Genomic DNA, 21,012 nt, shown 5'->3' with positions numbered 1-21,012 from the left:
ACTGATCTGCTATCCATCATGATAGATCAGTTTTCATTTTCTAGACTTTTATATAAATGAGATCATGCTCTTTTCAGGAGGTGTCCGGCTTCCTTGGCTCAGCATAATTATTTTGATATTCATCCATCTGTATCAATAATTAATTCCTTTTTATTGCCAAATAGTGTTCCAGTCCATGGATATACCTCAATTTGTTTATCCATTCCTCTGTTGATGAAAATTTGGGTGGTTTACAGTTTTGGACATTACAAGCAAAACTGTTATGAACATGGATGTGAAAAGTCTATATATAGACATACGTTTTATTTCTCTAGTGTAAATGCCTAACAGTTGGGTTATGTGGTAGATGTGCATTTAACTTTGTAGGAAACTGCCAAACTGTTTTTCAAAGTCATGGTATCATTTTCACTTTCTCCTAGAAGTGTATGAGAGTTCCACTTGTTCTATTGACACATCTTTGTCAATACTTGGTCTAGTCAGTCTTTTTAATTGTAGACATCTCAGTAGGTGTGGTATTTCATTGTGGTTTTAATTTCCATTTCCCTAATGACTACTAATTTTGAGCATCTTTTCATGTGCTTATTTGCCATTTGTATATCTTCTTTGGTGAAGTGTCTATTCCGGTATTTGCCCTTTTTAAATTGAGATGTTTGTTTTCTCATTATTAAGTTTTAAGAGTTTCCCAAGCCTCCCTCCAAAAAATGTTCTCCCCCACTCTGGTTTTATTTTATATTTTAATTCACAAATTAAGCTTCTGTTACTTTAAAGCAAAATAGCCCTAACTAATTTGACCCCACTTTGTGAAGTGAAGAGAAATAGAGTTGTAGTTGTAGTTGCTTCCCTGGTGGCGCAGTGGTTGTGAGTCCGCCTGCCGATGCAGGGGACATGGGTTCGTGCCCCAGTCGGGAAAGATCCCACATGCCGCGGAGTGGCTGGGCCCGTGAGCCATGGCCGCTGAGCCTGCGCGTCCGGAGCCTGTGCTCCGCAATGGGAGAGGCCACAACAGTGAGAGGCCCGCGTACCGCAAAAAAAAAAAAAAAAATTTACAAAGGGATGGAGGCAGGTTAAAGAACTCTGAGAGTCTATCAGTGTCGTGTGTGCATCAGAATTTCTTGAGGCAGAGAATCTAAGCTTCTTTTCTAAACACCTGAACGGAAAATGTCAGAGGTCAGTAAGAACGTTAACGATGGCTCGTAGACTTCTGAGCCAATAGAACTCTGGCCAAGTCACTTAAATATGTCTGAGCATCAGTTTTCTCATCTGTAACCTGGTGATAGTAGTACCTGTCCCAGTTGCCAGGAAAGGATGTTGTGTAAGTTATGGAGGATAACAGCAGTGAAAGTGCTTTGTGAACCTCAGCGTGCTGTGTAAATGAAAGGTGCTATTGCTGTTGTTTCTGCGTGGGCAGAATCTTCTTGTTCTGGATCTTTCTCTGACAGAAGCCAGTGTTGCTCCTCCTTTAATGCTCAAAGATTTAATGGAAAATGAATATCTCGTGGAGAGAAATGGAAGATATAGAGAACCAAAATGGAGCTTTGTGAAGCTGAAAAATACAATATCTGAAATGATGATGATTTCATTTGGTTAATAGCAGATTACATGCTGCAGAATAAAGGGCCCATAAACTTAGAAACATAACGATGCAAGATTTCCAAAAGGAAGCACAGAGAGAAAAAAAGGCAGGGGAATAACTGAACTAGGTCTTAGTGATCTGTCAGATAATATCAAGCTGTTAAACATTCTTGTAATCAGAGTCCCAGAAGGGAAGGCAGAAAATCATTGAAGAAATAATGGCCAAATATACCTCAAATTTGAAAAAAACTCTAAGCCCACAGATATAAGAAGCTCAACAAACCACAAGACAGAACAAACACAAATTAAACTACATTAGACCATATCGTAATCAAATTTCTGAAAACGGGTGATAGTCTACCAGAGGAGCCCTTTAATTATGTTTTTTAATCAGCCAGCATCTGAGAAGGCTATTTTCACTCTTACCTTGTTCTGCACCAGCCCCTTCCACGTACCTTCCTCCCCAGGATAAAACAAAAGAACATTATTACCTAGGTCCTCATCACTAGTAATACGAGTTGTTATGTATCAGGCAATTAGCATGTGCCAGGCATTCACATTATCTCGTCTAATCTTGACAATAATCTAGTGAGGTGGGAGCTGTTCATGTCCATTTTATAAGTGAAGAAACAAAAGCACAGAGAAGTTAACTTGTTCAGATCACATAACTTGTGGTGTGGAGCCAAGGTTCAAATCCAAGCAGGCTGACCCCGGAGCCCACCATGCTCAACACCACACTGTACCACCATAATGAAGGGCATCACACAATCCTAGGGAAGGAAGAAATACTATTTGTATTTCTGTACTATGTATCAGCCACAAAATGTCTTCTTATTAAATCACAGCTTTCAGCGAACTTCGCCAAACCATTACCACCTTTCCAGTTTGGGGGAAAAAAAGTCTTAGAAAAGTCCATACTATGCTTACTCATCGTGATCAGATCTCAAGGACTGGAAATAAATCATTTGTAATTGGAACAGCAATGAACTTGGAACCAGAAGACACAGATGATCAGTTCTGTGACTTCAGGCAAGTCATGTCTCTGGGCCTCAAATTTCTTTTTTTAAATTTATTAATTTAATTTTTTTGCTAAATTTATTTTATTTCTTTAAAATCTTCATTTCCTTAAACATGTTAATCAACTTTTTGTTGTTTAGTTGTAACTTACATCTGAACATCTCCTTCTGCCATCTGTTGTTTCTGCTGGGTCTTTCTCATGGTGCCTTTCTTTTTAATTTCTTCATGTATAATCCAGGGAAAATGATAACTAATTATAAAGACTGTAACTGGAAGTGGTATGTAAACTGAAAAGTAGTATATACAAACTTGAAGGGAATTTTCATGTTTATTTAGAAGGGCCATTTTAAAATGGAATTGATATCACTTATATTAATTGAAAATTTAAGCAGCAATATCTGATCGTTCATTTTGTTTCTTGTGACTGATGACTTATGCAACACTTTCACTTCTGAATAAGAATTTTGATATAGAGATTTGTTTTCTTTGGGAGTAAAGTTTAAAGATACCATAGGATCCTCAAGCTGGGGCCCTTGCCCTGCTGACACAGGGTACTGGCAATAGAGGCTGATGTAACATATAAAGAAGCCTTTAGAAGCTTGTGCATGTGCTGTAACACTATGCATCAAAACCTTAAATTAAAAATGTACGCTCCTGGGGCTTCCCTGGTGGCGCAGTGGTTGAGAGTCCGCCTGCCGATGCAGGGGACGCGGGTTCGTGCCCAGGTCTGGGAGGATCCCACATGCCGCGGAGCGGCTGGGCCGGTGAGCCGTGGCCTCTGAGCCTGTGCTCCGGAGCCTGTGCTCCGCAAGGGGAGAGGCCACAACAGTGAGAGGCCCGCCTACCGCAAAAAAAAAAAAAAAAAAAAAAAAAAAATGTACGCTCCTTAACCTAGCAATTCCACTTCTAGGAATTCATTGTATGAATGAACGACAACTCTTCCTTCCCTCCTCCCCCCAGCTCTTGGCAACCATCAGTCTACTTTCTGTCTCTATGAATCTGACTACCTTAAGTGCCTCCTGTAAACGGAATCATACAGTATTTGTCTTTTTGTGACTGGCTCATTTCATTTTAAAATGGCCCTTCTAAATAAACATGAAAAGTCCCTTCAAGTTTGTATATACTACTTTTCAGTTGATGAATATTTATTCGTCTAGCATTGTTATTAATAATGGAAAATTGGAAACAACCCTTTAAATAAGCATGTCAGGGCTTCCCTGGTGGTGCAGTGGTTGAGAGTCCGCCTGCCGATGTAGGGGACATGGGTTCGTGCCCCGGTCCGGGAAGATCCCACATGCCGCAGAGCGGCTAGGCCCGTGAGCCATGGCCGCTGAGCCTGTGTGTCCGGAGCCTGTGCTCCGCAACGGGAGAGGCCACAACAGTGAGAGGCCCGCGTACTGAAAAAAAAAAAAAAGCATGTCATTTAAAAAAAAATCCTCCAGGGATAATAAAAGCCATTTTGGAAAAGTGTGGCTTATTATTAATGTGGGGAAAAGAAGTATAAAAAAGCAAAGTTTAAAAAGGAGGCTACAAAAACAATTACCATGTAATCCAGCAATTCCACATCTGGATGTATACTCCTCAAAACTGAAAGCAGAATCTTGAAGAGATATTTGTACACCCATGGTCACAGCAGCTTTACTCACAACAGCCAAAAAGTAGAAGCCACCCAAGTGTCCACTGGCAGATGAATAGATAAATAAAATGTGGTATATGCATACAATGAAATATTATTCAACCTTAAAAAGGAAGGCAATCCTGACATGCTAAATGAAATAAGCCAGTCACAAAAAGACAAATACTGTATGATTCCATTTACAGGAGGCACTTAAGGTAGTCAGATTCATAGAGACAGAAAGTAGACTGATGGTTGCCAAGAGCTGGGGGGAGGAGGGAAGGAAGAGTTGTCGTTCATTGCGTATAAAGTTTCAGTTTTGCAAGAGGAAAAGGATTCTGGAGATTGGTTGCACAATGATGTAAATGTACTTAACACTACTGAACTATACACTTTAAAATGATTAAGATGGTAATTTTAATGTTATATGTACTTTACCATAATTAAATTTTTTTCAAAGGCAAGGAGGAATTAATAAGGCATATGGAAAGAAAGTTTCAGGCAAAAAAACAAAACAAAAAAACAAGCACAGGAAGGCATGGTATATTCTGGAAACTACATGTGATTCCATATAACTGGATGGACCAAACAATACAAGACCTCATACACGATGTCTAAGAATTTGGACTTTATCTAGAAAAGCAATATTGGTTGATTTGCTTAAGACTGCTTATTGAGTTGAGGGCAGAATATTGACAGTATCACTCAGATCTCCTGATTTCCTGGTTAGAGGATGTATGTTTGTGTAGACATATGATGTATGTTTAGTGATCATCTTAAACCAGTAAACATCTTTATAAAAAGCTAATACTGCAATGTCTAATGTTTAACCCATTAATTGAATTGCACCACCCATTTCCCAAGAAGTACATATCACTCTACAGATCCTTAATTTTCTGTCATTATCGTTAAGCTCCTTTGAAGCTGAAAAATAAGTGTAAATTCCCTTTAAAAAAAGAGGCTACAAATAACATGTAGGATACTATTTCTGTGAGAAAAATATATATGCATGGAAAAGACTGGAAATATCTAGAGCAAATGTTAGTAGTTATCTTTGGGGTGTGCAATTTGGGTTAATTTTTGTCTTTTTCCTGGTACTTTTCTGTTTTCTAATGTTTCTTAGTGAGCACATAAGCTAGAAGAAAATGTTAATGGGGAAAAAGTAATTCTAACGTTCATTCCATCCGATGGCAAATTTTTCAAGAATACTTTGGTAACCGTGTCAATCTATTCTTCTGAGTCCAGCAGTTAAGAATCCCTCTGCAGGTCAGCTTGGATCTGCAGAAGGAGCAGGACTGTGAGAGAGCAGCTGCTCACCCAGGAAGATCCAGGCCCTCAGAGCCCGCTTCTCTCCCTTCCTCCCATCCTCCCTGTGCCTTCCACCCCTTTCAGTCTGCTGCTCAATTAGGCTGTCTTCCTAGAACACCCACTTGATGGGATCACTTCCCAAACACTAGCCTGATAGCAGGCTGCTTATGTACCCTGGGAGCAAAGGATGTTGGGAACTCCAAGGTATCTCACCAGTGGGACCATGTTATAGACCTGAATTCAGCTCAGAATTCCCTGCTATAGGAAATGAGGTCATTTTCGAGAAGTTCAAGGGGAAAGCAAAGAAAAGGGAGGGATATAAGATTGACAGAGAAATGTCAGAAGATGTGAGAAGCTCATGGGGGAGGAAGGAGGAAAGGGTGAAGGCTAAATCCCAGCCCTCTGTGCAGAAGGACATAGTACACGTTTCAGCAGCAACTTCAGTAGCAACTTCAGTGAGGTGCTGAATACAGCTTTTGGCTGTGCAGGTCATCACCCGACCACTTGTGCCTAAAGAGACTCAGACTCCTCTTCTCAGAAAACAGAGGAATCTAAATCTGTGATAATAGGAAGGACCTTCACTGTACCTAGCTTGCCTCTGAATTTCCCATGCCTTGTTGCTGACTTTCATCCTCCTCTTTCCAGCCTGGAAACTACTGCCACCTTTCTTCCTTCAGCTAATTTATCCTTCAGGGCTCAGCACAGGGTTTGCTTTCTTACTACATATCACAGTATACCTAAGGTATCTATGTCGACTTCCTTCCTTTAACCAAAAGTTCCTTGAGGGTAAGAACTCCGTCATTTTCATCTGTGTAGTCACAGTGCCTGGTACGTAATAAGCACTATTAAATATTGCTTGAACTGAATTGACCTATTGAAGAATTAAGGCTTTCGTGTTGCTAAGGCTTTCACATTTCCTACTTGAAGGTGAGCAACCTTTTCACTGACAACTGAGTTTGATGCATTGACCAACCTCTAGGACCTCCTGAGATCCAGCCTCCTTCTAGAGCCACCAAAGGAACTATCCACTGGCACCATCCCCAAGAGCATCCTGTACCAGGTTCCTTGGAAAGGAGAGGCAGAAAGACCGATGCAGTTCTCTTGCTACCAGCACTAGTTCAGGGCTGGCTGAAGTCCTTTTTATCTTATAATAAAAACCCCTGACCTCATCACTTCTTCAGAAACCTATCTTTCACATTTAAGAAGACCATAGTTATAAATTTTTTTTTTTTTTTTTTTGCGGTATGCGGGCCTCTCACTGTTGTGGCCTCTCCTGTTGCAGAGCACAGGCTCCGGACGCGCAGGCTCAGTGGCCACGGCCCACGGGCCCAGCCGCTCCGCGGCATGTGGGATCTTCCTGGACCAGGGCACGAACCCGTGTCTCCTGCATCGGCAGGCGGACTCTCAACCACTGCGCCACCAGGGAAGCCCCACAGTTATAAATTTTGAAGCAGTCTCCTCCTTGAGTATAGAGGATTCTGGGGTAAGAGCTTTCTCTGAAGAGGAGTTTCCCTTGCTCACTCCTGCACCATCTTCTCTCCATGACCAAATTTAAAAGGCATTCAACAGGATTCTGTGCTCAGAACCCAGATCAAACAAACAGCACAATTTTGCTCACTAGCCAACTGGTTCGGCTTTGGAGAATAGCTCTACTCACCTCCAGTAACCTGTGTTCCTCAAGCAATACCAGCCTAAAAGAGGACATGTCAGTAGGCTGACCTCAGAGTCAGCCTGCACTGAGCTTGACCTTAACCTGATCTGAACCTCCTGGTACTTTGGACCAGAAGAGCACCAGTCACACCCAAGTTTCCAGTATAAGGTCACAATGTAAAGAAGGGAATCAAAAGCACTGATCCAAAAAGATCCTCCTCAGTGCTGTATTGTTTGAGTTTTTATTCTCTCCTGATTTGTTCACAATTAACTTGCAAAGCTAAGTGTGAACAGACAGCTTCATGAACAAGACATAATGAAGCCTAGAGACCAATTATAAGAATTGTATACTCTTGCAGCATTTCCTTGGAAGATTCTTCAAATTAAGCCACTAGCTGAATTTCTTTCTGGCTTGATGTAGAGTCACCAAACTTTAGAACAAGATTGATTCACTAAACAAACTTTGCCTTTCTTTTTCTGGTGCTTCATTTAACTAGTTTATGCCTCAGAGTAAAGCTATTATAATGACATTATCCTTCTAATGAGCAACGGTGCAATGCTTTCCTGATGGCAATACCCAGAATTATGCAGTGTTTAAAAGCCACCACAACTTTAGGGAATACTAATTTTTCTATTGCAAATACTGTAGTCATATTCAAAATGAATGAGTGCAATTCTTTTAGTGTTTTTTCAAACTTTTAATTCTTTTAATAAATCATGGCTTCCCAAAGGAATAAGCATAGTTCATTAGCAGTGCTAATGAAAATGTCATCTTCAGTAAAACTTACCAGAATATCATTCCCTGAAGTAAAATGTTTTCAGATGCTCTGTTTGCCAATTTTATTAAAGAAAAAATTTGTAGTCTGGTTTAGTAAATTGAACATAATTGAGAGCGAGAGAGGAACAATTATCCTTAGACAAGTAATTATTTATATAATTTTTAAAAAACCAACTCTAATAATAGTGTTACAAATCTTCAAGGGAAATAAGAGATTTTTTAAAAATAAGAAGACTGGCATGAGAAACATTATTATTAATTCCTTTTATGCTATTATGTTAATTGCTGAGGCCTTCTCTCCATTCATGTTTAACCAAGGAACTTTGAGAAGTTTGAAATAAATAGTTTGCCTACTACAGACCATAAACAATGACTCAGATTCAAAGTTCCAACTCCTAAAGGCTTCAGCTCAGTAGTTTCCTTCTTAAACAAGTTTAAGTTTGTCCTAGGGAAATACAATTTATTTTAGTGGCTGGCTCATACTAGCATAATACATATTAGTTGAGGCTAATAAATGAAGCTTTCAGTGAAGTGTTATTCTGATATCATTTTTGCTCCTTGTAGGAATGTTTTCTTGTCATTGTGGAAATAAACGATGAACACCTGAATAAGAACAGTGGCTATTTATTCAAAGCTTACTATAGTGTGGGATCAGCTACCATCTCTTGTGTTTGGCAGAGACTCAAAGGCAGACAGGGAAGTGAGAAAGCTTACAGTTAAAAAAAAAAAAAGGCATCAGGTATGCTCTGATTGGAGGTTGTTGACACAGGAAAGTTGGAGGTGGGATAGCCAGCAGGACATTTGGGGAGCATATTTGGTTTTCTCTGGTTAGTCCTGAGTTAGAAGCAAGGGCAAAACATAGGGAAGCTGGCAGTCATTCACAGAGTCCTGATCATTCTGTGCCAGTTGCTACAGAGGTTGTGGTTGGCTCCCTGGGCTGGTCGCTGCAGAGGTTGTAGATCAGAGATCTATTGTCCTGTAGAGTCTAGCCAACACCTGTGTATATGTTCAGTCTCTCATCATATATAGCAGTCAGTTTCCTGAGTTGCTTTCTCACCTCCTTCCGCTTTGAAAAATCAAAAGGTAGTGGCCCACAAAGTGATTTACCAAGCTATTAAAATCCACTCTTAAAGAATGAGTCAGAGCAGGGGGCCAAAGATGTGAATGCATACTTTACTTTTAAGTATACATGCTTCTACTGTTTGCAGTTTTCTTTTTTAACCATAAACAGATCTTAGTTACATGGTTTTTTAAATTGTATATTTGTTTAAAAATATATCCTTAAAGAAAGCATCAGAATATAAGTTAAGGCATACTAAAATTTTATTTTATTTTATTTTTCTACTTTTTTTTAACATCTTTATTGGAGTATAATTGCTTTAAGGCATACTAAAATTTTAATACTGGACACTAATAAAGAGTGATTTTTTTCTTAGAGTGTTTATGATTTAGGCGGGGGAGACATGACATTTCACTTTCAAAGGGTCTTCTATTTGTTTCTAGAAATCTTAGGGACTCATGCACATATCAAGTTGGAAAAGTTCTGAGAAGTATATAAAACTGTCTACAAATAGAACCACATCTGAACCTTCCTGGAAAAAATATGACACCCCCTAGAAAGGAGATTCTGCAGTCTTGTCATTCTGGCCCTGTAATGTCCACTTCCTTCAGCCGTCTCAGTCTCTGGGAGGGATGGTTCCTGCAGCAGCAGCTGTAGTTATCAGAATCTTTCCATTTACATTTAGTAATGGAATGCCGCTTAAGGAGTCAATGTGCATGGAAGTCACTGTGCATCACCTAACTTCTCTTTATATAAATTTTATAAGATACTTTCAATATACTTTTTTTTTTTTCTGTGCCGCGCAGTTTGTAGGATCTTAGTTCCCCAACCAGGGATTGAACTTGGGCCCTCAGCAGTGAGAGCGTGGAGTCCTAACCACTGGACAGCCGGGGAATTCCCTATATAAATTTTAAAATAACCTTTATCCCTAGTCAAATTTTTCATGCCAAGAGTTTTTAAAGGTCAAAGAGTGCTAAAAGTCCTATAGTAATAATAAAAGAATACAAGGCCCTTGCCCTCTACCCACCTTTCCAATGTGCCCATCCCACTCTGGAGAAAAATCTTCAATTCTTTTAGCTGTTTCTTCTGGAATTTACTTCCATATTATTAAGTAATATGGAAGATTGATACTTTTATTCAGCAGTTGAAATCATCAATTGACTTTCTGTTACCTATGTACGATTTATCTGAGACTGTTAATTTATTGATTCTCATCCTGCTTTTACAATTGTATCTCTCTTTTTTGTTGTTAAATTATTTTTCATTACTATATTATGTTTTCATTACTAGGACTACAAAAATATTGTACTTTTGAGCCAAATAGTATATAGTGATATTTTCTTTCTTACACAATTTATTTTCCTGGAGTTAACAGATGTTTTTCATTTGTTTAGATTTCTTTCAACATCTTCTTAAGTTTTCCCACCCCCTCCAACAGCTCTGAGAAACGTTCCTTGATCAAATTCTCCATGTGATCAAAGCTATCAGCTAGTTTACCAATTCCATGTCTGTCTTGGAAACATTGATCCTAAAGTCCTCCCACCTTCCAATCTGTACTGCTTCCTCTCAAAGTCCTGCTCTACAGCTGTAGTACTGAAATTGTCTTAAACCAGCATCCTGGAATTCCCTTCACCTATTCCAAGTTGGATCCTGTTTCTTGGATCCCACATTTCCTATTTTGGTTTATGCTCTTGTTTTGCTGAAACACATCCATCTAGAAGTCTCCTGAAAAAGCATGCATGGGAGATAAATTTTCTGAGAGAGTGAAAAAAAATTTTTTTAATTGTACCCAGATTGGCAATCTGTTTAGCATATGATCCTGAGGAAAAGCAATTTTTCCTTAGAATTTTAAATACATTGTTTAACTATCTTCTAACTTCCAAAGTTATTGAGAATTCTGATGCCATTCTGATTTCCAATTCTTAGTATATGGACTGTTTTTTCTTTCTGGAAGCATTGAGGATCTACACTGCATTTTTATTGTTCTAAAATATCACAATGATCTATTTTGGTGTGGGTCTTTTTACATCCATTAAGCTTGATGGTCAGTGGGCCTTTTTTGATTTGTAGACTCTTGTCTTTCAGTTCTGATAAATTTCTTGCATTATTTATTTATTTACTTCCTTCCCTTATTTTGTTAATTTCTAGTATTACTTACTTAGTTTTCTCCCTTGATCTCTCTTCCAGAATATTTACTATTTGATAATCTTTCGTTTACCATTTTCCTATATTTTCTTTCTCATTGCTCTCTTTTTCTTCCTTCCTTCCTTCCTTCTTTTTCTTCCTTCCTTTCTTCCTTCCTTCCTTTCTTTCTTTCTTTCATTCTTTCTTTCTCTTTCTTTTTCTTTCTCTCTCTCTCTCTCTCTCTCTCCCTCTCTCTTTCCCTCTCTCTTTCCCTCCCTCCCTCCCTCTCTTTCTTTCTTTCTTTCTGGAAATTTCCTTGACCTTATCTTCCAAAGTTTTGTTGAGTTTTATGTTTTGTTTTCAAATTTTTAATTTTAAAGAACTCTTTTCTTCCTTTTTGTTTATAATGTTCACTTCATGGATTCAATATCTTCTCTGAGGATATTAATTATAACTTCTTGATTTTTCCCATATTCCTTGCGTTGACTCAGAACTCTTATTTTCCAGGAGTTTTTTTCCTAGTTTGTCCATTTTTGGTCACCATCCTTCATGATGGAGTCATTACCCAAATGTCTGGTGACCCTTGTTTCCCTCCTCCTGGTGAAAACTGAACTGATTAGAAGTTCTGTGTACATGGGAGGGGATTTGTGACTGATCAGCATTCTTGAAGGGCAGTAAAGTGGCCAACCTGACTTTTTAAAGACACTTCTATTGAGATATGATTCACATACCATACTATTCACTCATTTAAAGTGTACAGTTCAATGGCTTTTGGTACATTCACAGAGTTGCACATCCACTACAAAATCAATTTTAGAACATTTTCATTAACTTCAAAAAAACTCCTCACCACATAGCCTTCTACCACCAACCATGCCCCTGAACCCCAGACAACCACAAATCTCCTTTCTATCTCTATAGATTTGCATATTCAGGACATTCCATGTAAATGGAAACATACAATATGTGGTCCTTTGCAACTGACTTCTTTCACTTAATATAATATTTTCAAAGATCATACTTACATCATATAATATATACCACTACTTTATTTCTTTTTATTGCTGAATAATAATTCATTGTTTGAATATTTCACATTTTATTAATCCATCATCAGTTCATGAACTTTCAGACTGTTCCCACTTTTTGGCTGTTATGGATACTGCTGCTATGAACATTTGTGTACAACTTTTGTTTGGACATATGTTTTCAATTCTCTTTGGTGTATACTCAAGAGTGGAATTGTCGTGTGTTTAGCCACTTGAGAAACTGCTAGACTGCTTTCCAAAGTGGCTGCACCATTTTACATTCCCACCAGTAATGTATGTGGGTTCTGATTGCTCCCTATCCTAGGTAGCACTTGTTATAATAACAGGTATGTCTTAACGGATGTGTCTTTTTGGTTATAACCATCCTAGTGGGTGTGAAGTTGTATCTCATTGTGGTTTTGATTTGCATTTTCTTAATGGCTCAGACTAACTTTTGTTGTGAACCTCGCAACTATATCTATTGGTCTTTTTTCCTCATTTTTGTTTGTTTGTTTTGTTTTGTTTGTCTGGAGTCTATGTGCCCAGCTATGGCTCCTGGATCTAGGGGGAGGAAGTGGGATGGTGAGGGAGAATCTCTGGGTTCAGTGTGCAGATTTTCTCTTAGTCTCCTATTTATACTGCTGTAACTCACCACCACCTTCTGTGTCTAGTGTCCCCAAATCTAAAACCTCTCTTTTTACCCGGTAAATAAAACTCTTGTCTTCTGGAGTAGTAGGGGAAGGTGGTTACATGTCTGACTGTGTAGGAACCTAGCATCTAACTTCTCCTTATGCAGGTATATAACCATTTTCCTTTTTCAGCTTCCCACCCAACCCTACCCCACCATGCCTAGGTGTACCTCATCTTCACTGGTGTCTGAAGCCTCTATTTCCTAAGCTCTTTTAGGGTTCTTCAAGACAAGTGTACCTGCTTTTTTTTAGATATAAAATTTTAATTAAGAAATATTTCAAATATTTCAAAAATACAGACAATAAATGGAAGTCTTGTTATGTTAATCAGTATGTTAATACATCTCTCTCTCTCTCTCTCTCACACACACACACACACACACACACAGACACACACACCCATTTTTCCCTACTTGGTTTTTAAATTTTTATTTATTTATTTATTTTTTACTCCCTCAACCCCTATCCTGGGCACTTGAATTTGACCAATTCTCTAACTACTTTCTATCTTTTTTGAGGTTACTAAGCACTCTTATTTTCATTAAGGATGAAGAAACAAGTTCGTTTTTGTTCTAATATTTTGGGAGTGATTTTCTGAGAGAAAAAAGAATAGAGATATAGGTTTACTCTGCTCCCCTGAATCCAAGCTTCTCTAACTTACTATGGTAGCATTTCTTATCAAATATCTGCTCGTTCCTTTTCCTTAAAGACTTTAATCACCTTCATTAGCAATGGATAATGTCCCCTCCTATTAATTTTCGTTTTTGTAAGTATTATTTTGTTGTCCTCCACCCACTTTGGGCTTGGCTTTATTTATTCACAAAGTAATTTGCAATTTGAAATGACTTCCAACTTGTGGAATTTTTGCAGTGTTTTTAAAAAGCATATCTGGAAGTTTCCTGAACTGTAGCCCGATTTATTAATAAAAGGTAATTAATCTCAGTTGAAAAAAACTATCTTATGGAAGAAATTAATCTAACATAAAGGAAATTTAAATAGAAAGTAAGATTTAAATGATTCTTTGTTGTTACTGTTCTGGTGAGCTTAAAATAAAAGGAAATAATAAAAGAATATGGGGTTATACAACATGAGGAACAGGAAAATTACAGCTCTAGCCAGTGTCATTTCCCAAAAATGAAAGACTGGCACAGAAAGCTTCTGGAATACTGTGGCAGTTTTTTGTGCTAAAGGAGATTGGTCACTGGGACTCAATCCATGTCCAATTATGAAGAAGCTTTTGGATTCTTTTGCTTATCAGAATTCTATTAGCCAAGCCGCATCTCAGAAATGGAATACAAATGATTTCCTAAAATTCTAGTAGTGTTTCTTCAAATTCCAACTAAGTTTCCTATGAAAGGATAATCTGACCAGGGGGCCCTACCCAGAGCCTTCTCTGAATAGACACTGGTAATCCTTTTGGCAGGAAGTGGGGTGAGGAGGCTGTCTCAAAGAGATTTGAGTATAATCTTAAGGATTTCAATGTGGGATCCTAGAGTTTCTGTCAATACCCCAAGTTCTTCACAAGCAGAAAGGCAAATCTGGTTAAACTTAGAAATGTATTTTTAGAAAATATTACTAGTTCCCACTCCCTCTCCCCGCCCAGAGGAAGACTGATTATTCCTGAAATGCCAGTAGCATTCTGCTATCAGGGAAAAGCCTTTTGATAATTGTGTGCTGATACTGTCTGGGAGCATTTCTGTCTGTGAAATGAGAGGATGGCACTAGATGGTGTCTAAGGGCCCTTCCAGGCCGGATGTCCCATACATTTATGAAACCTCTCATTAATACTCAAGGGTACTTGTCAGGAAGGCAAGAAGGAAGCTACAGAGTGTTTTAGATAAACAACTTTGCATTAAAAAAAACCTTATTTAGTCATAACATATAATTAGGGTGTGGATATTTATTTCTTTGTGGTCAGAGACGACATTCCTATTTCCATCAAAACTATCTCCACTGTTAAAAAGCATTCAAATATATGATAAATAGGTAACAGACTAGCCTATTGCCTGTGCTTCATTTTATCAGAATCTCTCTGTGTCTCTCTTCTCTGTCTTTCTCTTAGTATCTCTCGGTCTTTTTATCTCCAATCTGTCTCTCATACACTTGCCGCCTGCCCCAATGCACACACAGTTGTTTGTTTCTTTATTTGTTGTTTGTTTCTTTATTTGTTTTTTGTTGTTTTAGAAGGGAGTCAGGTAGAGAAAATGCAACACAGTTTAATGGAATAAACAGTGAACTAACAGTCAGTCCCAGCTCCATTACCAGCTAGCTGTGGTGTCCTAGACTGGGTTATTTCTTTCTTTTTTCCTCCTCTGCAAAGTGGGAGGTCATAACCAATAAATTTATCTCATAGGTTGCTGTGTGACTGCAATGAGTTAAATCTGTCTTTTAACACTATATGAAGGGCTAGAGCAGTATGAAAGTATACTAGTTTAAATGGGAGGCAGTTATGAGTCCGATACCCACTTAAGAATGCTTTACAGCATAATACAGAAATTTGAGGGTGGATCATCCATTAAAAAGCATGAGTTCAGTGCCTAATTGTCATGGAGGTGGGCAACTGTCCACATTTTAAAGGGAATTGATTTCAACTTGTACCTTCTATTCTGATAAGAGTTATCTTTGCAGAAGGAGGTCAGTCTCAGTACCACTAAAAATGGGTAGAATGGATTCTTGATGTAGATAAAATGGTACTAATACCACAGCAGGGACAGAAGTTTCAAGCGCTTAGAACTCCCATCTCAAAGGTCACTTAGTCCAATCTTCTGTCCTGGGTATCTACCTCTCTCTGACAAGGAAGCCTTGTTGGATTCTTTCAGACTCTTTTTGATGGGAAATTCCTACCACCTTGGGGCAGGTCTTCGGAATTTTGGACAGTTATGACAAATTACATTAAAGAAGAACTTCTTGTAGCCCTGTAACTTTCATCCATTAGTTTTAGTACTGTCCCCTGGCTACACAGAATAAGCTTGTTTGAAGATTAAAGTCAAGCTCCCTAAAGCCCTCTCTTTTCTGAAAAAACTGACCCTAGATTCTACAATTGTTCCCCTTGGGGTAAGGTTTCACATCCCGATTGCTCAGGTTACTCTTTTCTTTCCAGATGCTGGTTGTCTAGATCCCTCTTAAAGTGTGCTGCCAGGAAAGGCCTGCTGAGCTTTACCTGGAGGTCTAAACAACCATGGTCACTTTTATCATTCTCAACATTGTTCCTCTTCTTGTAGCCTAAGCTGGCATAAGTGTTTTGACAGCATCATGTCCTTTCCTTTTATTGATTACCGTGGCACTGACAGCATACTACCACTTGCCGGAGTGAGAGCAAAAGATGCAGTAGAGTTTGGCAGGACCTGAGTACTTTTACAGAAGATGGGCTGGGGACCTGGATAGGGGAGAGGACAAAGATAGAGATGTGGAGCTACAAGGGTGGCTTGGGTAGAAAGAGTATTGGGAAGGGAAAGTTTAAAACTGAGAAACAATTTTTTTGAGAATCAAATCTCTGACATCTCAATAGAAGAATGGGGGATTTGAGCCTTTCCCTGTATCCTTTGACTCCCTAAGGCTTTGAAGCCATTTGAAAGGAAAGTTAACCTGGAAAGTTTAAATTGTTACATAAATTTTTTTCATTATTATTATTATTTTTAATGAGGAGGTTGGAAAAGTAATCAGATTCTGTATCGGGTCTTAGTTGATGGCAGCTGCTACCTGCATAAAGTAAGGAGAACTTCAAGGAAATAAAAGTTGTTTGGAAAAATCCAGATGTCATTGCTTTGTATGTTGTGATGATGTGGTAGACAGCCCCTAATGATTCTTACCTCCTGGTATTCATACTCTTGAGGCTGATCTAAATAACAAATAGGAGCTTGTGGAAATGATGGAATGTTACTTCTGAGATTAGGTCAGAAAAGATGTGGCTGTTGCCTTGCTCTCTCGGAACACTTGCTCTGGAGGAAGTCATCTACCATGTCATGAAGCCAGTGGAGCAGCCCTATAGACAGCACTTCTTGGTGAGAAACTGAGGCCTCCTGCCAACAATCAGAGGCCTTGTGAGGAAGCCATATTGGAAGAGCCTCCTTTAATCCCAGTTAAGCCTTCAGATGATTGCAGCCCTGGTAGACATCTTGAGTACAATCTCTTGAGACTACAAGCCAGAACCATCCAGCTAAGGTCTTCCTGAATTTCTGATGCACAGAAAATGTGAGATAATGTTTATTGCTGTTTTAGTTACTATGCTACTGAGTTTTAAGCTACTAAGCTTTGAGGAATTTGTTATGCAGCTATAGGTAACTAATACAGATGGATAGAAGGGAGGAATGAAGAGTAAAGGTCTCTCATTCAAGGCCTGGACTTGTCCTGGCCCCCAAGGGTGGAACAGGTACTAGCTTCATTCATTCATGTCCATTTTGGACACTGCTGACCACATAGGGCTAGAAGATGACAAGAAGGAAGGGCTTCATGTCCTCTTATCTCCTCTTCTTCCTCCCCCTCCTTTTTGTTTTTAGGAGAGGACTAGGAAGATATTGAGAACTCACACAAATTTTGGTTTTGATTTTTCAGTGGTCCCTGAAAAAACCTGTGTTGTTCTTTATCCATCTGTTACTAGGCTGCGGGTCCTTGAGAGCAGGGCTTAGATCTTTATTTCTATCCCCATTGCCTGGCAAGTGAACATACATGAACAATAGTTGAAATTAAGGGGGTAGGTGAAATCCCTCCCTCCTTCTGAATTCTGCAGAGATTCCATTCTTAGAATGTTCCCTTAAGTGGAACCATTTCATTCACAGTTCATCAATGAAGTCTTGATAATAATAGCATGCACGCCATCAGCCATTTTCATTATTAACCCTCCCCATCCGCCATTTCACTATTTTAAAAATCCTTCTATTTCAGCTCTTTGGTTTTAAGAGCTTCCTTTCACTTTTCCATCCCATTTCTTCTCTGAAATGCTGCTTTAACTGTTACTCAAGCTCCCATGAGGCAGGAGAGCATAAAGAGATTTGCTACCAATATACCAGCAACATACTACGGTCAAGTTGTCCAAAATCACAGTGAAAGGAACCTTGGACTGGGGCTATGAGAGTTAATTCTGGGCTGCTGTCACTAATTAGCCTATGTGTCCTTGGGCAAGTTGCTTCCCCTCTCTGGACATCAGTTTATCTTAAACTGAGACAGTAGGTCTAGATGAACTCTTAAATCGCTGGGTTCTCTTAACAAGTTAGGATTCAAAGGTGCAATCCAAAAGTGAAACCCGCATACCTCTGAGCAACTGTTATGATTACAGTACAAAGCTCCCCGGACTTGCCTTTATTAGCCCAAGGATACTGCCTCGGTGAAAGGCTATCTGGTTTACTGGCAAGAGCCTTCCAGTGTTGAAAGACATGATCACCGTGGTTCCAGTTTTGTCACTAACTCTGGTGATCTTAGGCAAATCCTCTCTGGATCTCAGAGCAGTGAGGTCCCTGCTAGAAGAGGCTCGAAGACCTGGGAGTGACTTGGATTGCTTTTCCCGATTCTCTTTCGACAACCTGGGAGGCTCAGCCCCAGAGCGGGGTCCTGGCCGGCCAGTAGTCCCGCTTCCAGTTGCAAACGAAACTTAAACTAGCCGCGGCAGCTGACTTGCGGCTTGGGAGGAGGTAGCTACAGGTGAGTTCTTAAAGGAGCAGCCAGAGCTTGGGTAATACCTGGAGCTGTTGACTGGGCGGGGGTTGAATGAATGAGTGAGTAAAAGAGGGAACCAACTTTCTCTTCCCATCCTTAAATGCATTCATACTTGGAATTAATCCCTTAGACTTAAAAAAATTCTCTAGTGAAACCCTCAAACTCTTATCAAATTAACTAATTTCCCTATTTTACCTACCCTTCTTTAATTCAATCCCCCCAAAACTTTTTACCGAGGGGCTAATAGTAACTTTTAAAATATTAGTACAAAGTGTAAGAGTGCAGAGACGGCACCCCTCCCCCCCACCCGCCCAAACGCCACCCTTTTCCCTCCTCCCAGGCTCCGCCCTTTCCCGCCCCCTATTTTGGGTGGTGCTGATGATTCCTCCCGGAGAACGCTTTTCCAGGTTGGGGATCCACCCTCGAGGGTGCCAGGCACGTGTTTAGTGAGGTTAAAGGTTGTCTCGGAATGTGTGTCCTGGATCTGGCGTAGGTGAAGTCACGCCTCTCTTCCAACACCCTCACCCTTCCTGGCCTGGTGCGTTACTCGCTCAGAATCGCGGGACACACCGGTGGACTAGGGAGAGGTAAAGGCGGGCTCTTCCAGGGCCCCCCCGGGCCACCTGTAGAGTCTGTGTGTCAACTCCTTTGTCCTCAGAGCCACTTCGGTGGCCGCCTCTTTAAGCGAGGAAGTGCACTTAGATGCTCCCCGGGTCCCCTTTTGCTTTCCCCAGCCCCCTCCTGGCCTTCCTCTGCCCCAACCTAAGGTAGCAGCGCTGGGAGCCCGGGGCTCGGCGCGAGCCGCCTCCTCACTTCCCATTGGCTGCGAGCGCCGGGAAAGCGGTCACGTGGGGGCGCGGCAGTCCAGATCCAGGGCCGCCATCTTGGCGGAAAGTTTGGGGGGAGAGCGGTTGGGGGCGCGGAAGGAGGCGAGGTTCTGGGGGTGGGGCGGCCAAGAGCGGAGAGGGCGAGCGGGCTAGCGGGCAGCGGCGAGTGTGGAGGCGGCGGCGGCGGCCGAGGAGGAAGAAGAGGCAACGGGGGTGCGGCCGCCGAGGGGAGCTCCTCCCCCGTTCCCTCATCCCCCTCTGCTCAGCTCCTCGAGCCCCGGGCGGGGCGGGGGGACGTGGAGCGGGGCAGGGCTGGGGAGCCGCCCCGAGACCGCCCGGGGCGCACCCCAGCTCCGAGCGCACGCCACTCGCTGGAAGTTTGTGGCCGCGCCGCAGGTGTGGGGGCCCGCGGAGGTGTGCATGTGGGGCGCGAGGGCGTCGCGGAGAGCGGCCGCTGCCCTGTCCGGCCCTCGCTGGAGTAGCTCGGAGGAAGCGAGCAAGGAGACAGGCAAGCGAGAGGAGGGGGCCCGAGCAGGGCGGGGTGATCAGTCCAGCTGATCCCTTCTCCCAGTGCACTACAGCCGCTGCTGGCTTAGGGGCCAAGGGTCGGAGAGCCTCTTCAGCCCCCCAGTAGCAGGTGGGGGGTATGTATACTTATGCCGGGGGAGGCTGGCCCCATGTCCAGGCATTTAGTGCCCTTTGGAGAGGGGGCAGCTTTCGAGGAGAATTTGGCATCTTGCTTCTGTTTGCTCTTACATTTGCAGGGGAACCCAACCTTAGATAAAAGCTTTCTGGATTGACACTGCTGGATTGTGCGGCTCTTCCTTTCACTTGGGAAAACTTTGCCAGGTGGGCTTTTCAAATAGGGCTAGGAGTTTTTCGATTTGAGAGTTAGGGGGAAATGCTAGTTTAACCTCGATTCTATTCTAAATTTAGCTCTGTTTCTTTATGTTTTGTGTTCCTAAAGGTGTGTGCCCTCTTCCTGATTCTGGAGAACAATGCCGGTCCGGAAGCAAGGTGAGAATTTATGTCGGAACTCTTCTGTGGGTGTCTCTTGCTTTTCTGTATGTCTGTTTTGTGATTGCTGTGTTTTAAAGATGTTTGTGTAACTCTGATGAGACATCACAGCCCTAGCCTTACTACTTAGGGAATCTAAGCCTCACATCATTCAGACGATGGAAACACCTAAATGTTTGTCAAGCTTTTTTCCTTGACATCTCTCTAGTGACTGGAGAGGCAATTAAATTGACAATTTCCCTCTGAAATGTCTTTTTAAAGACTCTGTATTGGTGTTTTAATATTTCATTTTATCGTTCTTACTAAACACTTTTGTGAGCGAATGTGGGATCCTGGCTAAGAACTAGTTTTGAAGCACCTAATATTTGAATTATAATGACAAATTGTAGATATTCTGCTTTTGTATATCATATCAGCTGAAACAGTGTTACTAATACTTTGATCAGATGATCACTAGTACACATTTATTACAAACTGCTCACCACCTTCCTTCATTGTAACACGTTGAACATTTTTTGGATCATTCTAGGGAATATATATATGTGTACATGAACATAGTGGCATGGATTGACTTGGAGGATGTTGGGAATTGTTTAGGTGCCTTGCAGAATCATTTGCTGCATAGCTAGTTTGTAATACTTTCTTGTAAATACATAATTTTTTTTAAACTTTTTATTC

General features: G+C 40.8%; 1 protein-coding gene across 16 annotated transcripts in view; it reads left to right on the top strand.

The window, feature by feature from the left end:
* Positions 1-20,288: 20,288 nt before the first annotated feature.
* The window catches only part of DLG1 (discs large MAGUK scaffold protein 1), a gene marked incomplete at both ends in the record, with an annotated part of 293,223 nt that continues 292,499 nt past the window's right edge, over positions 20,289-21,012 (top strand). For 13 of the 16 annotated variants that reach the window (XM_079704314.1, XM_079704315.1, XM_079704332.1 and 10 more), the window contains one exon: positions 20,316-20,334. In XM_079704314.1, the coding sequence (XP_079560440.1) occupies positions 20,316-20,334 (19 nt within the window). Of the gene's footprint in view, positions 20,365-21,012 lie in introns of all 16 variants that reach the window. The other 3 variants (XM_079704322.1, XM_079704323.1, XM_079704310.1) reach the window with 3 other exon arrangements.

This window comes from Hyperoodon ampullatus, assembly GCF_949752795.1.
Source record: "Hyperoodon ampullatus genome assembly, chromosome: 5".
NCBI classification, from domain to species: Eukaryota; Metazoa; Chordata; class Mammalia; order Artiodactyla; family Ziphiidae; genus Hyperoodon; species Hyperoodon ampullatus.
The sequence above is the reverse complement of the archived record's forward strand: the minus strand, read 5'-3'. Positions and strand labels throughout refer to the sequence as shown.